General features: G+C 39.1%; 1 protein-coding gene and 1 long non-coding RNA gene across 4 annotated transcripts in view; one reads left to right on the forward strand and one right to left on the reverse strand.

The window, feature by feature from the left end:
* Positions 1 to 453: 453 nt before the first annotated feature.
* Positions 454 to 8,891, reverse strand: LOC113197322 (uncharacterized). 3 transcript variants are annotated; one of them, XR_003302674.2, is made up of 3 exons: positions 8,777 to 8,891; positions 2,713 to 2,884; positions 454 to 823 (listed from the first exon to the last, which is right to left on the reverse strand). It is a non-coding gene; the product is annotated as an uncharacterized LOC113197322 (long non-coding RNA). The 3 variants fall into 3 exon arrangements; XR_003302675.2 differs by having other exon boundaries at positions 2,691 to 2,884; XR_003302676.2 differs by having other exon boundaries at positions 2,791 to 2,884; positions 8,777 to 8,889.
* A 173-nt stretch (positions 8,892 to 9,064) lies between these two features.
* Positions 9,065 to 20,034, forward strand: part of Tmem41b (transmembrane protein 41B) — a 29,288-nt gene continuing 18,318 nt past the window's right edge. Inside the window, exons 1-2 of the mRNA XM_077797550.1 lie at positions 9,065 to 9,339; positions 18,222 to 18,339. Of these exons, the coding sequence (XP_077653676.1) occupies positions 9,219 to 9,339; positions 18,222 to 18,339 (239 nt within the window). The 5' untranslated portion in view covers positions 9,065 to 9,218. The remainder of the gene's footprint in view (positions 9,340 to 18,221; positions 18,340 to 20,034) is intronic.

Raw genomic sequence — 20,034 nt, forward strand, 5'->3', positions numbered from 1 at the left:
GGCTTATTGCCTGAGCTTATGTTGTCACATCCAAGAAATCATTGCTAAATCCAATTTTTTAAAAAAATATCTTGGAGCTGGGGTTGTGGCTCAGTGGTATAGCACTTGCCTAGCACATGTGAGGCACTGGTTCGATCCTCAGCACCACATAAAAAACAAACAAATAAAACAAATGTATTGTGTCCATCTGTAACTGAAAATATTTTAAAAATCTTTATTTTTTTAGTTGTAGATGGACAGTACCTTTATTTATTTATTTTTTTATGTAGTGCTGAGGCTCGAACACAGTGCCTCACACATGCTAGGAGAGTGCTCTACCACTGAGCCAGAGTCCCAGTCCTGCTAAACCAATTTTATAAAGATTTTCCCCTATGTTATTGTCACTATGGGCAAAAGGTATGACTCATGCAGTTGAGGGGAAGAAATAAAGAATGTCCACATGCTTCTGCCCTTTTCAATGCTTTATTCACTCAAATCACTCAATACAATTTCACTCTATAGGTTCTTAATCAAGAAAACGACAATCCTTAATGCTAGGCACTGCAATAGACAATTCACAGCAAACAATTCTAGATTAATTCTAAGCACTACACACACATTTAACCATGACAGGCTAATGACAGACATTCCCTCTGCATGCTAAGTTCAAGTGTCAGATCAAAAGTCTCAAGCCTTAGGCTTTAAGTCCAGCAGATGCACACTCATTCAGAACACTGTGACTAGGTCCGGAACCAAGGCAGGCTTCTCCTGGGGTGGAGCTGATGGCAGGCTGAGGAGGTGGTCCTAGGGAGAAGTTGTGGCTCTCACCAGGGTCAATATGTGGCTGTAGAATTAGAAAGTGGTGAGAACAACACAGGTTCAAGCAGATGAGAATGGTTGGGAACATCAGTCCAGGTCCTTATCAGACTCTCAGGCTTGTGTGGATCAGTGTAGGCTGGTGGAATGTCTGTTCATTTACTCTATTATTTATATTAAATTTTGGGGCTTTTGACCCCTTTCAATCCTTATTAGCTACCAATGGATTTCTCAGTGACATCATTTACCCTGGGGTTAAAACATCTGGTCTGGTGGTCCCCACCCTGATCTTTTCAACTTTCTCTTTTATCAGGCACCTTTCCCTTTTATCAGGTGAAGACAGCCTGCCACAGGCTTCACTCTGAGTTTACCAGGGTAGGGGAAATGACTTGTTTGTGCCTGAGGGCCATACCTGATGAGCCGGAGACTTCAGGTTTCAAACTGGAGTTGCTTAGGCTCAGCCATAAGGCCATCCTTACAGTTATGTCCTAAGAATTTTCATATTTTTAGGTCTGACATTTAGGCCTTTGACCTATCTTGAGTTAATTCAAATTCATGATTTCATATTTTACTCAATCAATTACAGTCTGTTAATGATTTTTACAGCCCAAATTGTACCCTATTTAGCCACTGAAGCCTCTTCCATCTGGCTCTGGAGTCCTTTTGTTTTGTCTTATTCTTTGAGCACTTCCCTGTTTCTTGTACAAAATGTTCCAGTTTTATCTTGAATTTCCTCATACATCAGTCCTGTAATCAGCCTTTTCTGCAAGTCCTTTCTTTTCAGTAGAGATTATTATTTAGAAACCAAGACTTTGACATTAAGTATGATCATTGTTCTTAAACCTCACTATCCCTAGGACTGTTTACATATTCACTCACACTTATATTCATCCATCCATTCACCCATCCAAAAACATATTCTTAATTTCTTTTGCTTTCAGTGTACAAGGAACTTTGTTCAATCCATGTTTGTCTTGCATATGCCTCATATAAAAATCTTATGTTCAGCTGAATGGCACATGCCTGTAATCCCAGGGATTCCACAGGCTGAGACAGGAGGATTGCAAGTTTGAAGCCAGCCTTAGCAATTTAGTGAGGCCTTAAACAACCTAGAAAGATCCTGTCTCAAAATAAAAAATAATGGGGCTGGGCATATAGCTCAGTAGGTAGAGCACTTGCCTCACATGCACAAGTCCCTGGGTTCAATCCCTAGTACCACTAAATAAATAAATAGGGCTGGGAATGTAGCTCAGTGTTAAAGCACCTCTGGGTTTAATCCCTGCTAGACTTCCCCACAAAAAAATCTTATGTTCAACAAAAATCAAGTAATAAGAACCTGAATAGTGGGGATGCTGCTAGATCTCAATTGTTAGAGTGAGTGCCTCACATGCACAAGACCCTGAGTTCAATCCCCAGTACAATGCCCCACCACCAAAAAAAAAAAAAAAACCTGAATAATTAAACGCTTTATCCTTGGGATCAGAGATTTATTGGAAAGAGCTTGAACTAAACTCCAGGCTCTTACATTGTGAATTATATGTTGTTGTTGTTTTTAATGGTACTACAGATTGAACCCAGAGGTGCTATACCACTGAGTTACACCCCCAGCCCATTTTCACTTTTACTTTTAGGTTCTCGCTAAGTTGCCAACACCGGCCTCAAACTTGCCCTCCTCCTGCCTCAGCCTCCTTAGTTGCTGAGATTATAAATGTGTGCCACCATGCCTGGCTGTCCCTCCAATTTCAGTCCAACATCATAGGTTTCATTTTACTTTTCTCCCTTTTCAGTTTTTAATTCTTTAATGGTAAGAAAATTCCAGGTTCCCATTATTCTTAATATTGTTACTTATTTTTTAATCCATCTGCAAGTTTGTAACCAATCCCTTATTGCTTCACCTTTTCTCTCCTGCACAGATACCTTTTCCCACTTGAACACCATACACAGGTTGCCCTATGTAGATGTATTTTTCATCTAGTTTTGTCTGTTTTCTTGTACCAGGTTAGTGCCATCATTGCTCCGTGTGGACACTCTTCTCATCTTTTCTTGGTTTGTTTAGAAATCTGCTTTGAGCTGGACTTCCTCTCGTCAGCTAGTGTACAAAAAAAAAAAAAAAAAAAAAAAGAATTAATGTAGCAGGCCTGAGCCTGTTATCCTTAGAAAGATCTACTTTCAGGGCTGGGGTTGTGCAGTGGTAGAGTGCTCCCCTAGCATGTGAGGCACTGGGTTTGGGTTTGATCCTCAGCACTGCATAAAAATAAATAATAAAGTTACTGTATCCATCTACAACTAAAACAATGAAAGAAAGATCTGCTTTCAAAGAACCTTGGCTGGCATCTATGAACTTGGATTTTGGATTTCAGAAGGTGTTCCAACCATCCCCATACTGGTAAGAGTGGCTCTTTGTGACCAAATTGTGTGCAAAAAAATATGGCTTATACTAAAGAACTGCTTTCCTTGTGGAAGTCTGGAATTTTAGTACATGCTACCCTGAGAGGGCCTATATGATCAGCCCCCAATAAAAAACTTGGGTATGGGGCTGATTCTGGCTCAGAGGTAGAGTACTTGTCTAGTATGGGAGAAGCACTGGGTTCGATCCTTAACACCACATAAAAATAAAATATTGTATCCACCTATAACTAAAAAATAAATATTAAAAAACTTGGGTATGAAGTTTAATGAGCTTTCCAACAGACATTTATGTAGTTGCAACTTTTTGCAAGAGGAATGAAGCATGTCCTATATGGTTTCACTAGAAGAGAACTTTTGGAAAATCATGCCTGGTTTCCTCTGAACTTTGTCTTGTGTCTTTCCCTTTGCTGATTTTGGTTTGTGTTATTGGAAAATAATAATAAATCAGCCACAAATATGACTACATGCTGAGTACTGAAAGTCCTGGTAGTTAATAATGGGAAGTTAATGGTAGCTTCCCATTGCTATAATGAAATAACTGAAATAATTCATTTATAAAAAGAAGGGTTTATTTTAGCTCACAGTTTTGGAGGTTCCAATCAAGATCTAGTGGCCCCCTTACTTTGGGCTTCTGGCAAAGGCATCACATCCACAGGACCATATGGTGGAGCAAACTGCTTGCCTTGTGAGCCAATGTGTTAGATATTTGTCACTGTGACCAAAATAATTGAAAAGAACATCTTAAGGAAGGAAAAGCATATTTTGGCTCATAGTTTCAGAGGTTCAGTCCATGTTGGCCAACTCCATTGCTTTGGGCCCAAAACGAGGAAGGACATCAGGATGGAAGGGTGTAGAGGAGTAGTCATGCTCCAGTTTTTCATGGTGGTCAGGAAGCAGGGGCCACAGGGAAGATAAACCTTTCTGGGGCATCACTCCAGTTACTCTCCTCCTCTAGCCATGCCCCATCTGCCTATCGATACCATCCAGTTAGTTTAGTCATACTAGGATGAACTGAATAGGTCACATCTCTCATAATCTAATCACCTCTGAATATCCTTGCATTAACATGGGAGCTCTTAGGGGACACTCTAGCTGATTAGAGTTTGAATGTCTTCTACCCATAATGCCAGCTCTGGAATCTTCATTCAGCTCACAGCTTTCCAGTACTGGGATTGTTATTCTCCGCATTCATTTACTGCTCTACTTCATGTAATCTTACCTGGATTGTGAATATTTTTAACCAAATATCCAAGAAGACCCACCCCTACCACCCCATTTTTTAAAGATATTTCTTCTTTAGGATTCTGCACTATGAATTCCAGCCATACTTGTTGCCTTGGTCTATAATCTCTTTTTTTCTTGTTTCAGGAATACCACTGTGTTCCCTTTGGTCAATTCTTCTTTGTGTTCTGCTCCAGAAAGTGCCCCCAGACAGAAAGTGAGGGTGAGCGTCTGACTAACCTTGTTTCTCTTCTCTCAAGGATCATTCCTTGACTGGATATTTTAATTCATTATCTGAAGACAGCTGTTTCAGATATTTTGACCAGGTTTTTAATTGTCTGCAGTGAGAGAACATTGCTTTGTCATGGCCAGAAGTCAAAAACCTCATATTGGCTTATTATGTTCATTCACAGTACTGGGGATCAAACCCAGGGGCACTCTACCATTGAGCTACATCCCCAGCCCTTCTTATTTTGAGACAGGGTCTTGCTAAGTTGCTAGGTTGATTTCGAACTTGTGATCCTCCTGCCTTAACCTTATAAGCCACTGAGATTATAAATGTGTGTCACCACAATTGGCTTAATTTTTCTTTTTATATAGCATATGTTAACAAATTATTTCTTTATTCTAATATTAACTTTGTTTATTCATTTCTAGTGTTAGGAATCAAACTCAGGGCCTTGCACATACAAGGCAAGTATTTTACCCATTGAGTTACATCTCTAACCACTAACACTAATTTTAGATTCTCAAGAATGTTTTTCAACTACTACTACTTCTTATTCCTCCTCCTCCTTCTTCTTCTTATTATTAATCATTATTATTTACATTGTTAGGGATTAAACCCAGGAGCTTGTGCATCTACTTTTATTAGATATTTTGCTATGTGTTATGATTTGGATCTCTATTGTCTCCCAAAGTGTCAAGTGTTGAGGGTTCCCAGTGCAGCAATGTTTAGAGGCCTTTGATAAGTGATTGGATCATGAGGGCTCTCATGATCTCTGCAGTGGAGTAATCCTGAATATCTACTACTGGAGATGCTAGAAACTGTGACCTGCTATGGTTGGAGGAAGGTCACTAGGGGGCATGTCCTAGAAGGGTATTTATTATCCTCAATCTCTTCCTCTTATACACTCTGCTTCCTGGCTGCTATGAGCTGAGCAGCTTTCCTATTCCACACCCTTTCTGCCATGATGGCACATGTGAGGCACTGGGTTCAATCCTCAGCACCATATACAGATGGGTAAAATAAAGGTATTTTATTGACCTACAGCTAAATAAAATAAAGGACTATATTTTTTTTCTTAATATTAGGAGGAAAAGGCCAGGCACAGTGGCTCACGCCTGAAATCCCAGCAGCTTGGGAGGCAGAAGAAGGAAGATTGCGAGTTCAAGCCAGCCTCAGCAATTCAGTGAGGCGCTGAGCAACTCAGTGAGATCCTGTCTCTAATAAAATACAAAATAGGGCTGGGGATGTGGCTCAGTGGTCGAATGCCCCTGAGTCCAATCCCTGGTACTATATATATATATATATATATATATATATATATATATATATATGAACAAGAGAGGCAGGAAGAACAGAAATGCCTAAAGGAAATTATCAAATGTTTATCTTTTCAAACAATTCAGCAAACTCTATTTTTGGAGTAGATTTTCTTTTAGGTGTGTGTTAAAGTGATATGTTCTGTATTACATATACAGTAAATTAAGAGACTACCCTACAGGTTATACTAAAGAAGATCTTTTTATGTCAAGATTAAAAAACCCATATTTTTCTATTTTATCTTCTAGTATTTTCATAGGTTGGTTGGTTTGTTTGTTTTCCATTACCAGGGATTGAACTCAGGGGTACTTGACCACTGAACCACATCCCCAGCCATATTTTATATTTTATTTAGAGACAGGGTCTCACTGAGTTGCTTAGCATCTTGCTTTTGCTGAGTCTGGCTTTGTACTCGCGATCCTCCTGCCTCAACCTCCCCAACTGCTGGGATTAGAGGCATGCACCACCATGCCTGGCTCACAGTTTTATGTGTTAAATTTAAAGCTTTAATACTTCTATAGTTTGGATTTTAAAAGTTCCTCAGGGCTGGAGTTGTAGCTCAGTGGTAGAACACTTGCCTAGCATGTGTGAGGCACTGGGTTCAAACTTCAGTACCACATTAAAAAAATAATAAAATAAAGATATTGTGTCCATCTACAAATAAAAATATATATATATTAAAAAAATTTCCCTGCCCACGTGTTGATGGTTTTGTCCCCCCACCCCTACCATTGCCCAGTTGGGAGGTGGTAAAACCTTTAGGAGTCAGGACTTAGTGAAAGGAAGTTAGGTCATTGGGGGTGTGCTCTTTACAGGGATATTGGGTCACTGGCTGTTTGTCTCTTTGCTTCATGTCCTCTATGAGGCAAACTGCATTCTCTGCCATGTAATCCCACTGTTCCCCAAAGCAACAGGATTAGTTGACTATGGACTGAAATCTCTAAAACTGAGCCAAAACACAACCTTCTTCTTCCTTCTTGTCCTCCTCCTGGTATTCCTTCTGTGTGTGTGTGTGTGTGTGTGTGTGTACACACTAGGGATTGAACTCAGTGACACCCTTCCACCGAGTTATATCCCCAGTCTTTTGTCTTTTTTTCTGTTGAGGCAGGGCATAAATTGCCCAGGAGAGCCTTGCACTTGCAATCCTCCTATCTCAGCCTCCTGGGTAACTGGGATTATAGGCATGCACTACCATGCCTGGCATTTTAATATTTTTTATATAGCAAAATATACCAAATTTTTAAAAACAATTTGTGTCTCCCTCAGAGGGATCCATCTTACAGTAAATTATATGTTTATTAAATTATATAATCCTTTTTAAATTTGAACCCAGGGGGACTCAACACTGAGTCACATCCCCAGCCCTTTTCATTTTATATTTTGGGACAGGGTCTCATTTAGTTGCTTAGGACCTGGCTAAGTTGCTGAGGCTGGCCTTAAACTTTGATCTTCCTGCCTCAGCTTCCCGTGTCACTAGGATCACCATTCCCAGCACTGTTCTGCTTTTTTTAGTTATCTCTTGAAATGTTTTTGCATTGGCATCATCTACATTATTAGATTTTCACAGACATGATTTTCTATGGTCAAAAATTTATTCAAGAGATGGGGATGTACCTCAGTGGATGCATAGCATATGGGAGGTTCTAGGTTCAAATCTCACCACTGCAAAAAAAAAAAAAAAATTCAACAAATTTATTGAATGGTCACTTAAGTTTTGGCACTCTTTCTTGGGGTCATAAGGGTATGACCCATCCATCATTCAGGGACTTGAATACAGTTTACATTTTAGATGTAGCAGGAGACAATAATAAAGATTATGAACAAAATAAAATAGGGAGACAACTCTTATAGTGGTTACTGAGGGCCTTAACAGAAGAATGCAAAAGATATGCATGTAAAACAGTTACATTTTGGGCTGGGGTATAGCTCTGTGATAGAACATGTTCTTAGCATGCATAAGGCCCTAGATTCAAATCCCCATCGCTGAAAACAGCGATACATTTCCATTGAATGGGTCTCCCACAATTTACTTAACCATTGTTTTTTTGCTTTAGGATTTAATTTTCAGTGTTTCTACTTTTTCACCATTATACTAAAAAAAAAAAATGTAATTAGGAACAACTTGTGTATGGGATAGTTTCCTAGAAGTATAATACTAAATAATCAGAATATGTCGTATATGCTGCTAAATTGCTTTCAAGAGGGAATTTTCCATTAGTATGTACAATTTTTAAGTTTTTATATATCAGTTAAACTTTTTTAAGGTGCCAAGATATTGGACAATGGTAGGGAGAGCACATGCTCTGCAGGCACAAGGCTTTGAATCAGGTTCCCCAGCAACCAAAACAAATCTAAAGCAAAAAAAAAAAAAAAAATTTTTTTTTTTTAAAGAGGGAATTCCAATACACTCACCAATGAGAGTGACCTGAATAATTGCTCTGTAAAGTGTGACCAGTCGTATCTGTCAAAAAGCCCTGTGTGGGCTCAGTAAAAAGAAAAGCTAAGTGTAATGAGTTGACCAGGTTTACCAGTGAGGAATGACAGGGAGATATACAAGGCATTTGCTTGTGAAAAAGAAAACCTGAATTCTAAAGGCATTTAGTCACCCGGTGACCCTCATAGGTTGCATTTCTTCCTGAGTCTTAGTTTCTTAAAATTTGGGTAGATTTGGCTCAGTTTCATGGTTTCCACTGTCTTCAGGCCAAACATTCTATAACCCCTCCAAATTCAATAGCAACTTGTAAAAACTGGTTTACAAGAGAACTGACTGAATATTCACCCACAGAACGCCAAGTAATCACTCACAGGTACTTCCGGAAGGCCAGGACAATGAGTTTGAAGTCCTTGGGACCGCACTTCCGGATAATTAAAGCTACGTCTTAGATGTCAGTACGTGAGCCGCCGCCGGGTGACTCGGCAACGCTAGTGCGCATGCTTCCCGCAGGCACGAGGCGGGGCGGGGCACTGGATGGGGCGGGACGGGCCTCTGACTTGTCTCGTGGTTACTGGGCCAGCGCGAGCGCGCGAGGCTTGGGGGCGGGGCGGGGCGGGGCCTAGCCCGTGAAGTCGCCTTAGGTCTCTGTGGAGCGTAGTTGTGTTCGCGGGGCTGGGGTTGTCTCAGGTGAGGAGGTCGCGCCGGAAGTGGCTCTGGCCGAGGCGCCTCTATGTTGTACGGAGCCTGCGCGGGGATTTGTTGTTAAGGGGGCGCGGCACCACCCAGTTGTCTCCACTTCCCATTGCAGCAGCCATGGCGAAAGGCAGAGTTGCCGAACGATCGCAGACTGGAGCACTCCAGACGACCCCAGTGGGGGACGGGAACGCGGGGACGCGGGGCCCTGCGGCGCCGGGGAGCAGAGACCATGTAAAAGGTGAGTGGACCCGGCATCTGGAATTGAGGGACTGACCTAGAGACCTGTGTTTCGGGAGGGGTTCCGGAGGAGAAAGGGGTTTTAAGGAGTTAAGAGGGAGTCTGCTGACGTCTAGGGACGAGAAAAAGAGAATGGGGTACTTGGGCTTGGGCTCCCTGCGCAGCTCAAGGCCAAACGCTTAGTAGATGAGTCTATTGAATTCAGTTGAAAGAAGGAATAACACCGGCTTATTGACGATTGATAACGATGCTAGCCAGATCTGGAAGGAACTTTAGCAATGGTTGCGTTGTTTTTACAGATGAAGATACTGAGGCCCAAGGTCGGTACGTGACTTTGTACCTACAGAGTCTCAAAACCAGATTAGTAGCAAGGTCTTGATCTTCTAGGTGCCACTTCCTCGTGCAGGAACACCTGGATTTGAGTCCCTATTCTGTTATCTACTTGGCACCTTGGACTTGTTAACTTTAAAAAGCTCAGTCTGAATTGTGAAATGGGAATAACGTATCTGTTTAATCGGTTGATGCATGAGTTAAACGAAATAATTCACATAATGCTTGGCTTATATAAAGTGGGGTCTAAGTAAATGTTAAGTACAATTATAGTTAAGGTCACTCATTCCAAAGCTATTTTCCCAATACACCATCCTATAATTTCTTAGGCTTTAAATATTATCGTAAGGAGAAAGTACCTAGAAACTAAGTTGATTCCATCTTGTTATGAAGTTGTGCATTGCTTTTCAGCAGTTGAAATGATTAAGCTCTTTTAAGTTAAAGTGTTTCTAACATATGACCTTTTAAATTGTCAGTAGCTCCCTCACACTGGTTTGTTCCACCAGTAAGATGGCTAAGGAGTTTTTTTTGAAGAGTGTACAATGGAAAATGTTAATGTATTTAAAATAACTTTAAGTGTTTTCAACAGTCTAATTTAACTCAGTAAGCTTTGGGTATTTTTTCCAACTTATAGACATGGAGTCTAATAACTTTATATAAATTTAAAAAACTTAGAAATGTTATTAAAGTGTAATTTTGCTCTAAATTAAAGGAACTGTGTTTTGAAGAGTACTGCTGAGAGTAACTCTAAGAAAGATTTTCATTTGGCTTGAGATGGTGATCAGTATTTTTTTTTTTAACCTGAAGCTATTCAGAATATAAAACCTTGAAACTCCCAAGGTACTTTTAAAATGATTTATCTTATTATTAGAACAATACATTTGGCACACTTACTCTTTTTATGATGCTATGGAATGACCTGCAGAATGTAAATCTCAGAAGACAAAGGGAAGAAGAGATGTGAAAACCTGCTTCTGTGGAGAATAGGGGTTAGATAAGTAGGGAGAAAAAAAGGGGATGTTGGGCTTGGGAAACAGGAGACTTAAAGGTCTGTGTGAATCCTTTATGCGTGTCAGTGAAGAGATAAAATTGTCACTAATGAATGGTTTCTGTTGGGTTATAGTAGGAGATCAAGGTCCTATTCTAAATGGTGTGAGATTACACTAGGCAAGGAAGTTTTTTGATCCAACCTGTTTTATTGATGAGTCCCAGATTTTTTCTTTTCCTCTTTTTCCTTTTCTTTCTCTAATTACCATTAGAGTTCTGTTTATAGGTAAAAGATTTTGGGGACCTCATGATGGGGTTTGGTTTACTTGCTGATGCATTAGTAGCTACTTAGCAACCGATTTTCTAGGATTTGAAGACAGCATTTTAGTAATTGCAGTTGGTAACTAGGCCTTCAAAAGAAGGAAAGGTTTTGAAGAAGAGATAATTTTTTTCATAACTCTTAATTTTTTTTTTAGTTGTAGATTGACACAATGCCTTTATTTTGTTTATGTATTTGTTTTATGTGGTGCTGAGGATTGAACCCAGTGCCTCACATGTACTAGGCAAGCGCTCTACCACCGAGCCACAACCCCAACCTCCAATTTTTGTAACTCTTGCTTAAGAAAGACATAGTAGGGCTGGGGCTGTAGCTGGGTGGCAGAGAGATTGCCTAGCACATTTGACAACTGGGTTTGATCCTTATCACTGCATAAAAATAAATAAAAACGGGCTGGGGTTGTGGCCCAGTGGTATAGTGCTTGCCTAGCATGCATGAGGCACTGGGTTCGATCCTCAGCACCACAAAAAAAAAAGAAAATAAATAAAAAATAAAGATATTGTGCCCACCTAAAACTTAAAAATAAATAAATAAATAAATAAAATAGGGGCTGAGGATATAGCTCGGTTGGTAGAGGGCTTGCCTCACATGCTTAAGGCCCTGCGTTTAATCCCCAGCACTGCAAAAACAAACAAATAAATAAATAAAATAAAGGCGTGCTGTCTATCTACAACTACAAAAAAATAAGAATAAAAAAAGAAATACACAGTAATAAAATATTTCTTTAATTCCATGATGCGGTGAATGAATTTATATTTTATTACATGACACATCTACATAACTTTGACAAAGGGTTGTCATGTGCAGTTTTGAAATATTTTACCTTCTATCTGCAGTATTTGGTGCATTTAATGGATTTCTTGCTGTGAGTTGGGTCTCTAAGGTCTGAGCCTAATAGACTGTGGACTACTTTGAAAACTTGATCAAGGAAATAATACTGAAAGTATGATTCTTTCATAGTGAGGAACACACAATAGAGAGAACCAGTTAGGCTCTAAACTTATCCGTCTCAGAGTGTCTGGACTGGAGTATGTTACTCTCTTTTGCATTGTTTGCCCTCACTAATTTGTTTAGCCAGTTCTCCATTTTAATTTAAGAGAACTCTTAGGACTATGTTTTTTAGTAAGTAGTTCATAACCCCTATGAAGGGTATGAAATCAATTTTATAGATAATAATGAGCATTTAAGGGGCTGGGGTTGTGGTTTAGCGGTAGAGTGCTTACCTAGCACAAGTGTGAGGCCCTGGGTTTGATCCTCAGCACCACATATAAATAAATAAAATAAAGGCATTGTGTCCAACTACAGCTAAATAATGATAATGAGCATTTTTAAAATGGAATAGAAAATATCAGTGCTTTGTAGTAGGGATCAAGTTATTTTTTAAAATCTTTTTCAGGGGTTGGGGTTGTGGCTCAGTGGTAGTGTGCTCGCCTAGCATGCATGAGGCACTGGGTTCAATTCTCAGCACCACATTAAAAAAAAAAAAAGACAATAAAGTCCATCAACAACCAAAAAAAAATTTTAAAAAAATCTTTTTCAGTTACATAGATTTTTGTGTGCATCAGATCATGATATAAAAATTATTGCTTATTGTAAAATATAGTCAGAAAAATTTGAGCTGGGCCTGGTAGCACAGGTCTATAATCTCAGTGACTCAAGAGGCTGAGGTAGGAGGACTGTAATTTCAAGTTCAATACCAGCAGTTTATTGAGGCCCTAAGCAATTTAGCAAGACCCTGTGTCAGAATAAAAAGGGCCGGCCCAGGGACTCAGGAGGCTGAGGCTGGAAGATCACAAATTCAAAGCCAGTCTCACAATTTAGCAAGACTCTATCCCAGAAAAGGAGGGGGAGGGGCTGGGGTTGTGGCTCAGTGGTAGAGCACTGGCCTAGCACATGCAGGGCCCTGTGTTTGATCCTCAGCACCACATAAAAGTAAATAAATTAAAGATTAGAGGCATTGTGTCCAGTTGCAAATAAAAAATAAATATTTTAAAAAATGGATAGTAAAATAAAATTAAAAGAAAAGGAGGAGGAGGGGGGCTAGATATGTAGCTCAGTGGTTAAGTGCCTCTGGGTTCAATTCCTGGTACCAAGAAAGAGTATAAAGTTTTAGAAACTTGGACTTGGTTACTCAGGAGCCTGAGGCAGGAGGATTGCAAGTTCCAGGCCAACCTGGGCAACATAGTGAGACCCTGTCTCAAAACGAAAAGGGCTACCAATAGAGTTCAGCTGTAGAACAGGTGCCTCGGATGCCTAGGATACATAAGTCCCTGGGTTCAATCCCCAGTACTACACAAAAAAATAAAAATAAAATAAAAAGTTTGAGAAACACTATCTTGAAGTTGGTTTTATTGCCCCCCCCCCTTTTTTGGTACTAGGGATTTAGCCACAGAAAAACATCCCCAGTTCTTTTTATTTTTTATTATGAGACAGGATCTTGCTAAGTTGCTGAAGGTCTTACTGAATTGCTAAAACTACCCTTGAATTTGAGGTCCTTTTGCTTTAGCCTCTGGGATTACAGGCGTATACTATCTTGCCTGGATTGTTTTATTGCCTTTAGAAGAGAGTATTGTTCAAAGGTTTATTTAGCTCACAGCTTTTTGGGTTTAAGCACATGGCACTTGTATCAGATCAATTCTGGAGAGAACCTCATGGAGGATGTCAGTGGTTTGAGATGGGAAGCACAGAGGGCTGGGTGGGGCCAAAATCAAATTTTTGTAACATTTCTTTGGCAAAGACTATCTCTGGAGGGAATGCCCCCACCAGTGACCTAAGGACCTCCCACTAAGTGCCACCTTCCAAAGTTTCCAGTGCTTCCAGTAGCACCACCCTGTGGGCAAAGCCTTCAGTCACAGTGGACCCTTGGGGGACACTCATACTATGCTCAAACCTTATCAGAAAGATATTAAGGAAAGGATAAGAATTTCAGTCAAAGATGCTGATTCAGATGATACATGGTGTCTGGGCTGGGCATGGAGGGAAGAGGAGTCCAGCTAAAGGGAGAAAATCAAGAGAGGAAAAACCATAAAAAGAGAAAAGGTGATATAGGACTGAGAATGCTTGCTTAGCCTGTGCAAAGCTCTGGGTTTGATCCCCAGCCCTGAAGAAAGAAAAAAAAAAAAAGTGGTGAAAGAGGTGATGAAGGAATGGAATGTTGGAATTCATTCATTTTATTTCTATGGTACTAGGGATAAACCCACAGGTGCTCTTCCACTGAGCCTGATCCCCAGTCTTTTTTTTTTTTTTTTTTGTGCCTGAGAATGATTGAACCCAGGGGCACTTAACCACTGAGCCACATCCCCAGCCCTTTTTGTATTTTGTTTAGAGACAGGGTCCAGCAAAAGTTACCTAGGGCCTTGCTAAATAGCTGAGGCTGGCTTTGAAGTTACCATTCTCCTGCCTCAGCCTCCCAAACTGCTGAGACCCCAGCGTTTTTTTTTTTGTTGTTGTTTTGTTTTGCTTTGGTACCGGGGATATAACCCAGGGCACTTAATCACTGACCACTCCCCAAGCCCTTTTTTATATTTTATTTACAAACAGGGTCTTACTGAGTTGCCAAGTGCCTTAATAATCTGTTGAGGCTGGCTTTGAACTCAACAATACTCCTGCCTCAGCCTCCCGAGTTGCTGGGATTATAGGCATGTGCCACCATGCCTGCCACCATGCCTGCCACCACGCCTGGCAATGCTGGCTTTTTAATTTTATTTTGAGATAGGGTCTTGGTAATTTGCTCAGGTCAGTCTAGAACTTGCAATATAGGAGGATCATGATTTCAAAGCCAGCCTCAGGGGCTGGGGCTGGGGCTCAGTGGTAAGGGTTTGCCTAGCATGAGTGAGGCACTAGGTTCAATTCTCAGCACCACATATAAATAAATGAATAAAATAAAGGTTCGTCAACAACTAAAAAAAAAAATTAAAAAAAAAAAAACCATCCTCAGCAACAGCAAGGCACTAAGCAACTCGAAAGACCCTGCTCTAAATAAAATCAAAATAGGGCCTGGTATGTGGCTAAGTGGTAGAGTGCTCCTGAATTCAATCCCCAGTATCTGGAAAATTAAAAAAGGAAAGAAAAAATCTATGAGGCAGAGTGGATTATCTAAATGAATAGTGAAATCTTTTGGGATTATGGAGAAGTTTATTGTAGGTTTGGTCTTAGTTTTTAGTAAATGGAAAGATATACTTGAAAATGGGTAGATGACTGTGAGTGAGGGTGTGTAGATTGGATGGTAGCACTGTTGCAGGGGATTAAAACTAAAGAATGAGCTTTTAAATAAGATTGGGAGTGCTGATGTTTCTACTGCCTATAAACATGCTTTGTGTGTTATTTAAAAACTGATGGTTTGTATCTTGTAGTTATTTTAGTTATTTACATTTATATTTTAAAGTGATACAACTTTCAAATCTTACTAATTTTTTAAAAATTTAAAGCCCTTGAAAGCATTTACTTCAAACAATGTTACAGTGTATTCTGTGACCTTCAAAGATGTCTTAGTCTGTGCACTTATGTCCTGAAGAAAAATGGATCTTTTCTTTCCTTCATGGTAGGGTCAAGTAGTTCTAGAAAACACTGAATGTTGAGAACAAGTGGGCTAGATGACCAGTAAGAGCCATTCCTAAAATCTTGTAGGTGTTGGAAGATTTTGCTTTCTAAAATGTTTTAATATGAAAGGAGAGAATTACAGAGCTGCTAGAGGGTAATAGTTAATTTATGGGTTTCCAGGATGGATTTACATATATTAGAAGTTAAGAGAAAAGGTGCATGTAAGAGAGAGAAATACTGAATGTGTTGGATGAATGGAAAGAGTTTCTGTGGGGAAGTGTGTTGACAGTTAATGAAAAGGAAAGGAGGACAGATAAGGGAAGATAATTTCATTAACAGACATCGGGGAGCTCGATAAAGTAGAAGGCAGTATCATTGGTTGCAGGTAGAGAAAGGTAGAATTAATAGCCTGAAGGGACTTAGAATAATCTTTTAGGATAATGCTATAAAAGGATTCATCATTGATAACCCTGACTGAAGCTAGGAAGGCATATGCACTTTTTCTAATAGTACCTTTGACCAAGGGGGTTGAAAAAGCAGATAATAGGATAATTCAGACTAGGAATTAGTATGATGGAAGATTTGGAAGTTAATGAATATAAAATAACAGGAAGAGTAGCTACAAATGCTAAAGACACATGCTTCTAATGCAGGCATAAGAAGACACATAAATATGTAGGCTATAAATTTAGATGTAAATTATAAAAACAAAATTTATAACTTTTATGTATAGGGCTGTAATTGAGGGCTGGGGTTGTGGCTCAGCAGTAGAAAACTTGCCTATTATGTTTTTTTTTTTTTTTGCAAGGCCTTTGGTTCTGATCCTCAGCACCACATAAAAATAAATAAAATAAAGATATTGTGTCCATCTACAACTAAAAAACAAATATTTTTTAAAAACTATAATTGAATTAAATTCTAATCTCTGGGTTTATTAGAATTATATGGAAGGGTTATTGAATCATAAGTACCAGCACTCCCTTTTTGCTAGTTTGCATGAAAGAAGAGCCTCAATTGTCACTCATTCTTTTTGCATTCTTTTAGATGTTTTCTTGTGTTACTGTTGAACACAATTGAGGCAGGAGGATCTTGTGAGTTCAAAGTCAGCCTTAGCAACTCAGTAAGACCCTTTCTCTAAATAGAATACAAAAAAGGGCTGCAGATGTGGCTCAGTGGTTGAGTGTCCCTGAATTCAATCCCTGGTACCAAAACAAAACAAGACAAAAACAAAAATTATAGTCTTTTAGTCAAAACTATTTGGTCAAAAGGAACAGAAACACTTTAAACCAACACAAATAAAAAGGAAAGCTGTCCTGCTGGGATTGGGGCTCAGTAGTAGAGCACTTGCTTAGCATGCATGAGGCACTGGGTTCAATCCCTAGCACCACATAAACAAAATAAAGGTATTGTGTTCATCTACAACTAAAAGTATTAGAAAGCTGTCATAAGAATAAAAATGAGACAATTTCAGTGGCATCCATGAATAAGAAATGAAATATAGCCAGGCTTCAAGGGAAGTGGAAAGTTAGAAATCAACAAGTTTGATTAGGTATATCTCTCATTTTTTTTCTGGATTTCTATTACAACCTCTTACATTTTGTGGTTCTTGTCTTCCTTACCATGTGTTATTGACTATGTCTTCCACTGTTTGACCTTTAAGCCCTAACACTCACCAGCCTTTTACAAACAATAACTCTTTTTCTTAGTTCAAAAATTTCAAGGGAAAAATATAGTCAGCCAATAATAAAGTGTTTCCACTTGGATCAGATGTCCAAGCTTAGGCTGGACAGCCTTCTGTGTTTATGAGGAGAGAATGTTAGAATCACTTGGTAAGATTAGGCTGCTGAGATTGGCTCGTTTGGGTGACCAGGGAAGGTTGTTAGTTCTAGAGGAGGAGAATGTGGGTAGAACAAGTAATGATACCTGTCTAATATACTTTAATATAAACTTTTATAAAAATGATTTGCTAAATTAGAGGAGTCCAGGCAGTTCAGCACTTTTGTTTAAGATATTTCATGAAAGCTACATGGCCAGTAGTTGGAAGGGGATGTGTGGTGGATCCATTCTCAAGGGACTAAAAATCACGAATCCTAATTATAGCCCACATATTTTAAAATACCATGTTATCGGTATTATACTGTGATAATGGTAAATGAAGGCAATGAAAAATTAAGTCACCCACTTCTACCTCTTACCCAGTGAGCCTGAGTGTTAAGCTGTTCTGCTCTTACCACTATTGACTGCAAACTGGCAAAACTGATCTGCTCATTTTTCTGTTTGTTCTTTACTGAATCTTTATTGGATCTCATTGTATATTTTTATCTTGCATATAATTAAAAAATATAGATATTTAGTTGTTGATAGACCTTTATTATATTTATTTGTATGTGGTGCTGAGAATCAGACCCAGTGCCTTACGCATGCTAGGCAAGTGCGCTACCACTGAGCCACAACCGCAGCCCTTGCATATAATTTTTAAGATAACAGAGACTACCTTTTGAGGAGATGTAAACATTTTTCCATTCTTGGAGTCATAGAAGAGAACCACTCAAAATATTTTGATGTTTGACTTCACATTCTAAAGTTACATTAGTGAATGTGTCCTTAGATCAATTGAAGTAACTGATTTAATGTCCCAGTGTTTTGGGCAAAAATGTGAATCTTAATTATACTTTTTTTCTTTCTTCCAGAAAAAGCCTGGGCAGAAGCTGGGTCAGCAAGAATGTCACTCCTTATATTGGTGTCTATTTTCTTATCTGCAGCATTTGTTATGTTTTTGGTATATAAAAATTTTCCTCAGCTTAGTGAGTAAGTATACTGAGAGAGAACTGAAAATGTCTAGATATATGTGAGATGAAAGTGAATTAAAAGCTAAACTTTTTAAGCAACAGAACCATCATGATGAATGTGTCAGCTCTCATAGCTTGTAGCAAGTTCATATCAGCACTGTTATGTAAATACTTGTTTCCAAATTTTCTTCTTGATTTTCTGTGCAAGGTTTTCACAGCACTGTTTTTCTAATTAAGACCTCACCTTTCGGGCTGGGGATGTGGCTCAAGCGGTAGCGTGCTCGCCTGGCATGCGTGCGGCCCGGGTTCGATCCTCAGCACCACATACCGACAAAGATGTTGTGTCCGCCGAGAACTAAAAAATAAATATTAAAAATTCTCGGGGCTGGGGATGTGGCTCAAGCGGTAGCACGCTCACCTGGCATACCTGCGGCCCGGGTTCGATCCTCAGCACCACATACCAACAAAGATGTTGTGTCCGCCGAGAACTAAAAAATAAATTAAAAAAAAAAAATCTCTCTCTCTCTCCTCTCTCACTCTCTCTTTAAAAAATAATTAAAAAAAAAGACCTCACCTTTCTAATGGCTTCCAAAAATTTTTAAAAATATAACTACAATAGGAAAGACATTTTAATATCACAACCCTGCACTTGAGCCTTCTCTCTCTCTGTCTCTCACAATTGTGTGTGTGTGTATATTATGGGGTGTGTGTGCCAGTGATTAAAACCCAAGGGCACTTAACCACTGAGCCACATCCCCAGCCTTTTTAATTGTTTTTATTTTGAGTGAGGGTCTCACTAAGTTGTTTAAAGCCTCCCTAAGTTGCTGAGGCTGGCCTCAGACTGGTTAATTGTCCTGCTTCTGCCTCATGAGCTGCTGGAATTCTAGGCATGCACCACTGCACCTGGCTACAATTGTAAATAATTAAAATTAAGTAGGGCTGAGAATATAGCTCAGTGACAAAGTGCAAGTCTAGCATGAGCAAGGCCCTGGTTTCAGTCCCCAGAATGGAAAACAGCAATAACAAAAATGAAGTTTTATGAAATAGATGATGGTTGTAATATTTTCTATTTGTTTCATTTATTGTTTAGCGTTAGTGACCACGTAGGTTTATTTTTATAGTATATCCTAGATATTGACTGTGGTTTGAATAAAATGGTATTCTCTTCTTTTTTTCTGTCCCTGTTTTCTCCCTTTGTATTTACTCTTCCTTGCTCTCAGTTTTTGTCTGCTTTTATTCATACATTTCCTTTTTACTACTACATCTCCATCTTCTAGCTTTTTCCTCCTATGTTATAGAAGTCATCTGGTCTGAATAGATACTTTTCTTTTTTTTAATATTTATTCTTTAGCTTTAGGTGGACACAATATCTTTATTTTATTTTTTATGTGGTGCTGAGGATCGAACCCAGCGCCTCACGCATGCTAGGTGAGCGTGCTACTACTTAAGCCATATCCCCAGCCTGAATAGATACTTTTCACAGAGAAGTTTATCTTGTAAAAGACTATATCTAATACACATCCATAATTTCGTAGCAAAAACCTTGGTAAAATGTGTTTCATAATTTGGAAATTTTCCACTTTGGAAGGATAACATAATATTATGTGATACCTTCAGCAGATCTAAAGTAGCTTCTCATAATCCAATACATTAATATCTATGCAATAAAGCCTACATGGTAACACTAAACATGATAAAAGACTAAGTTCACTGA

The sequence above is a fragment of the Urocitellus parryii genome, chromosome 4 (assembly GCF_045843805.1).
Source record: "Urocitellus parryii isolate mUroPar1 chromosome 4, mUroPar1.hap1, whole genome shotgun sequence".
Lineage (NCBI taxonomy): Eukaryota > Metazoa > Chordata > Mammalia > Rodentia > Sciuridae > Urocitellus > Urocitellus parryii.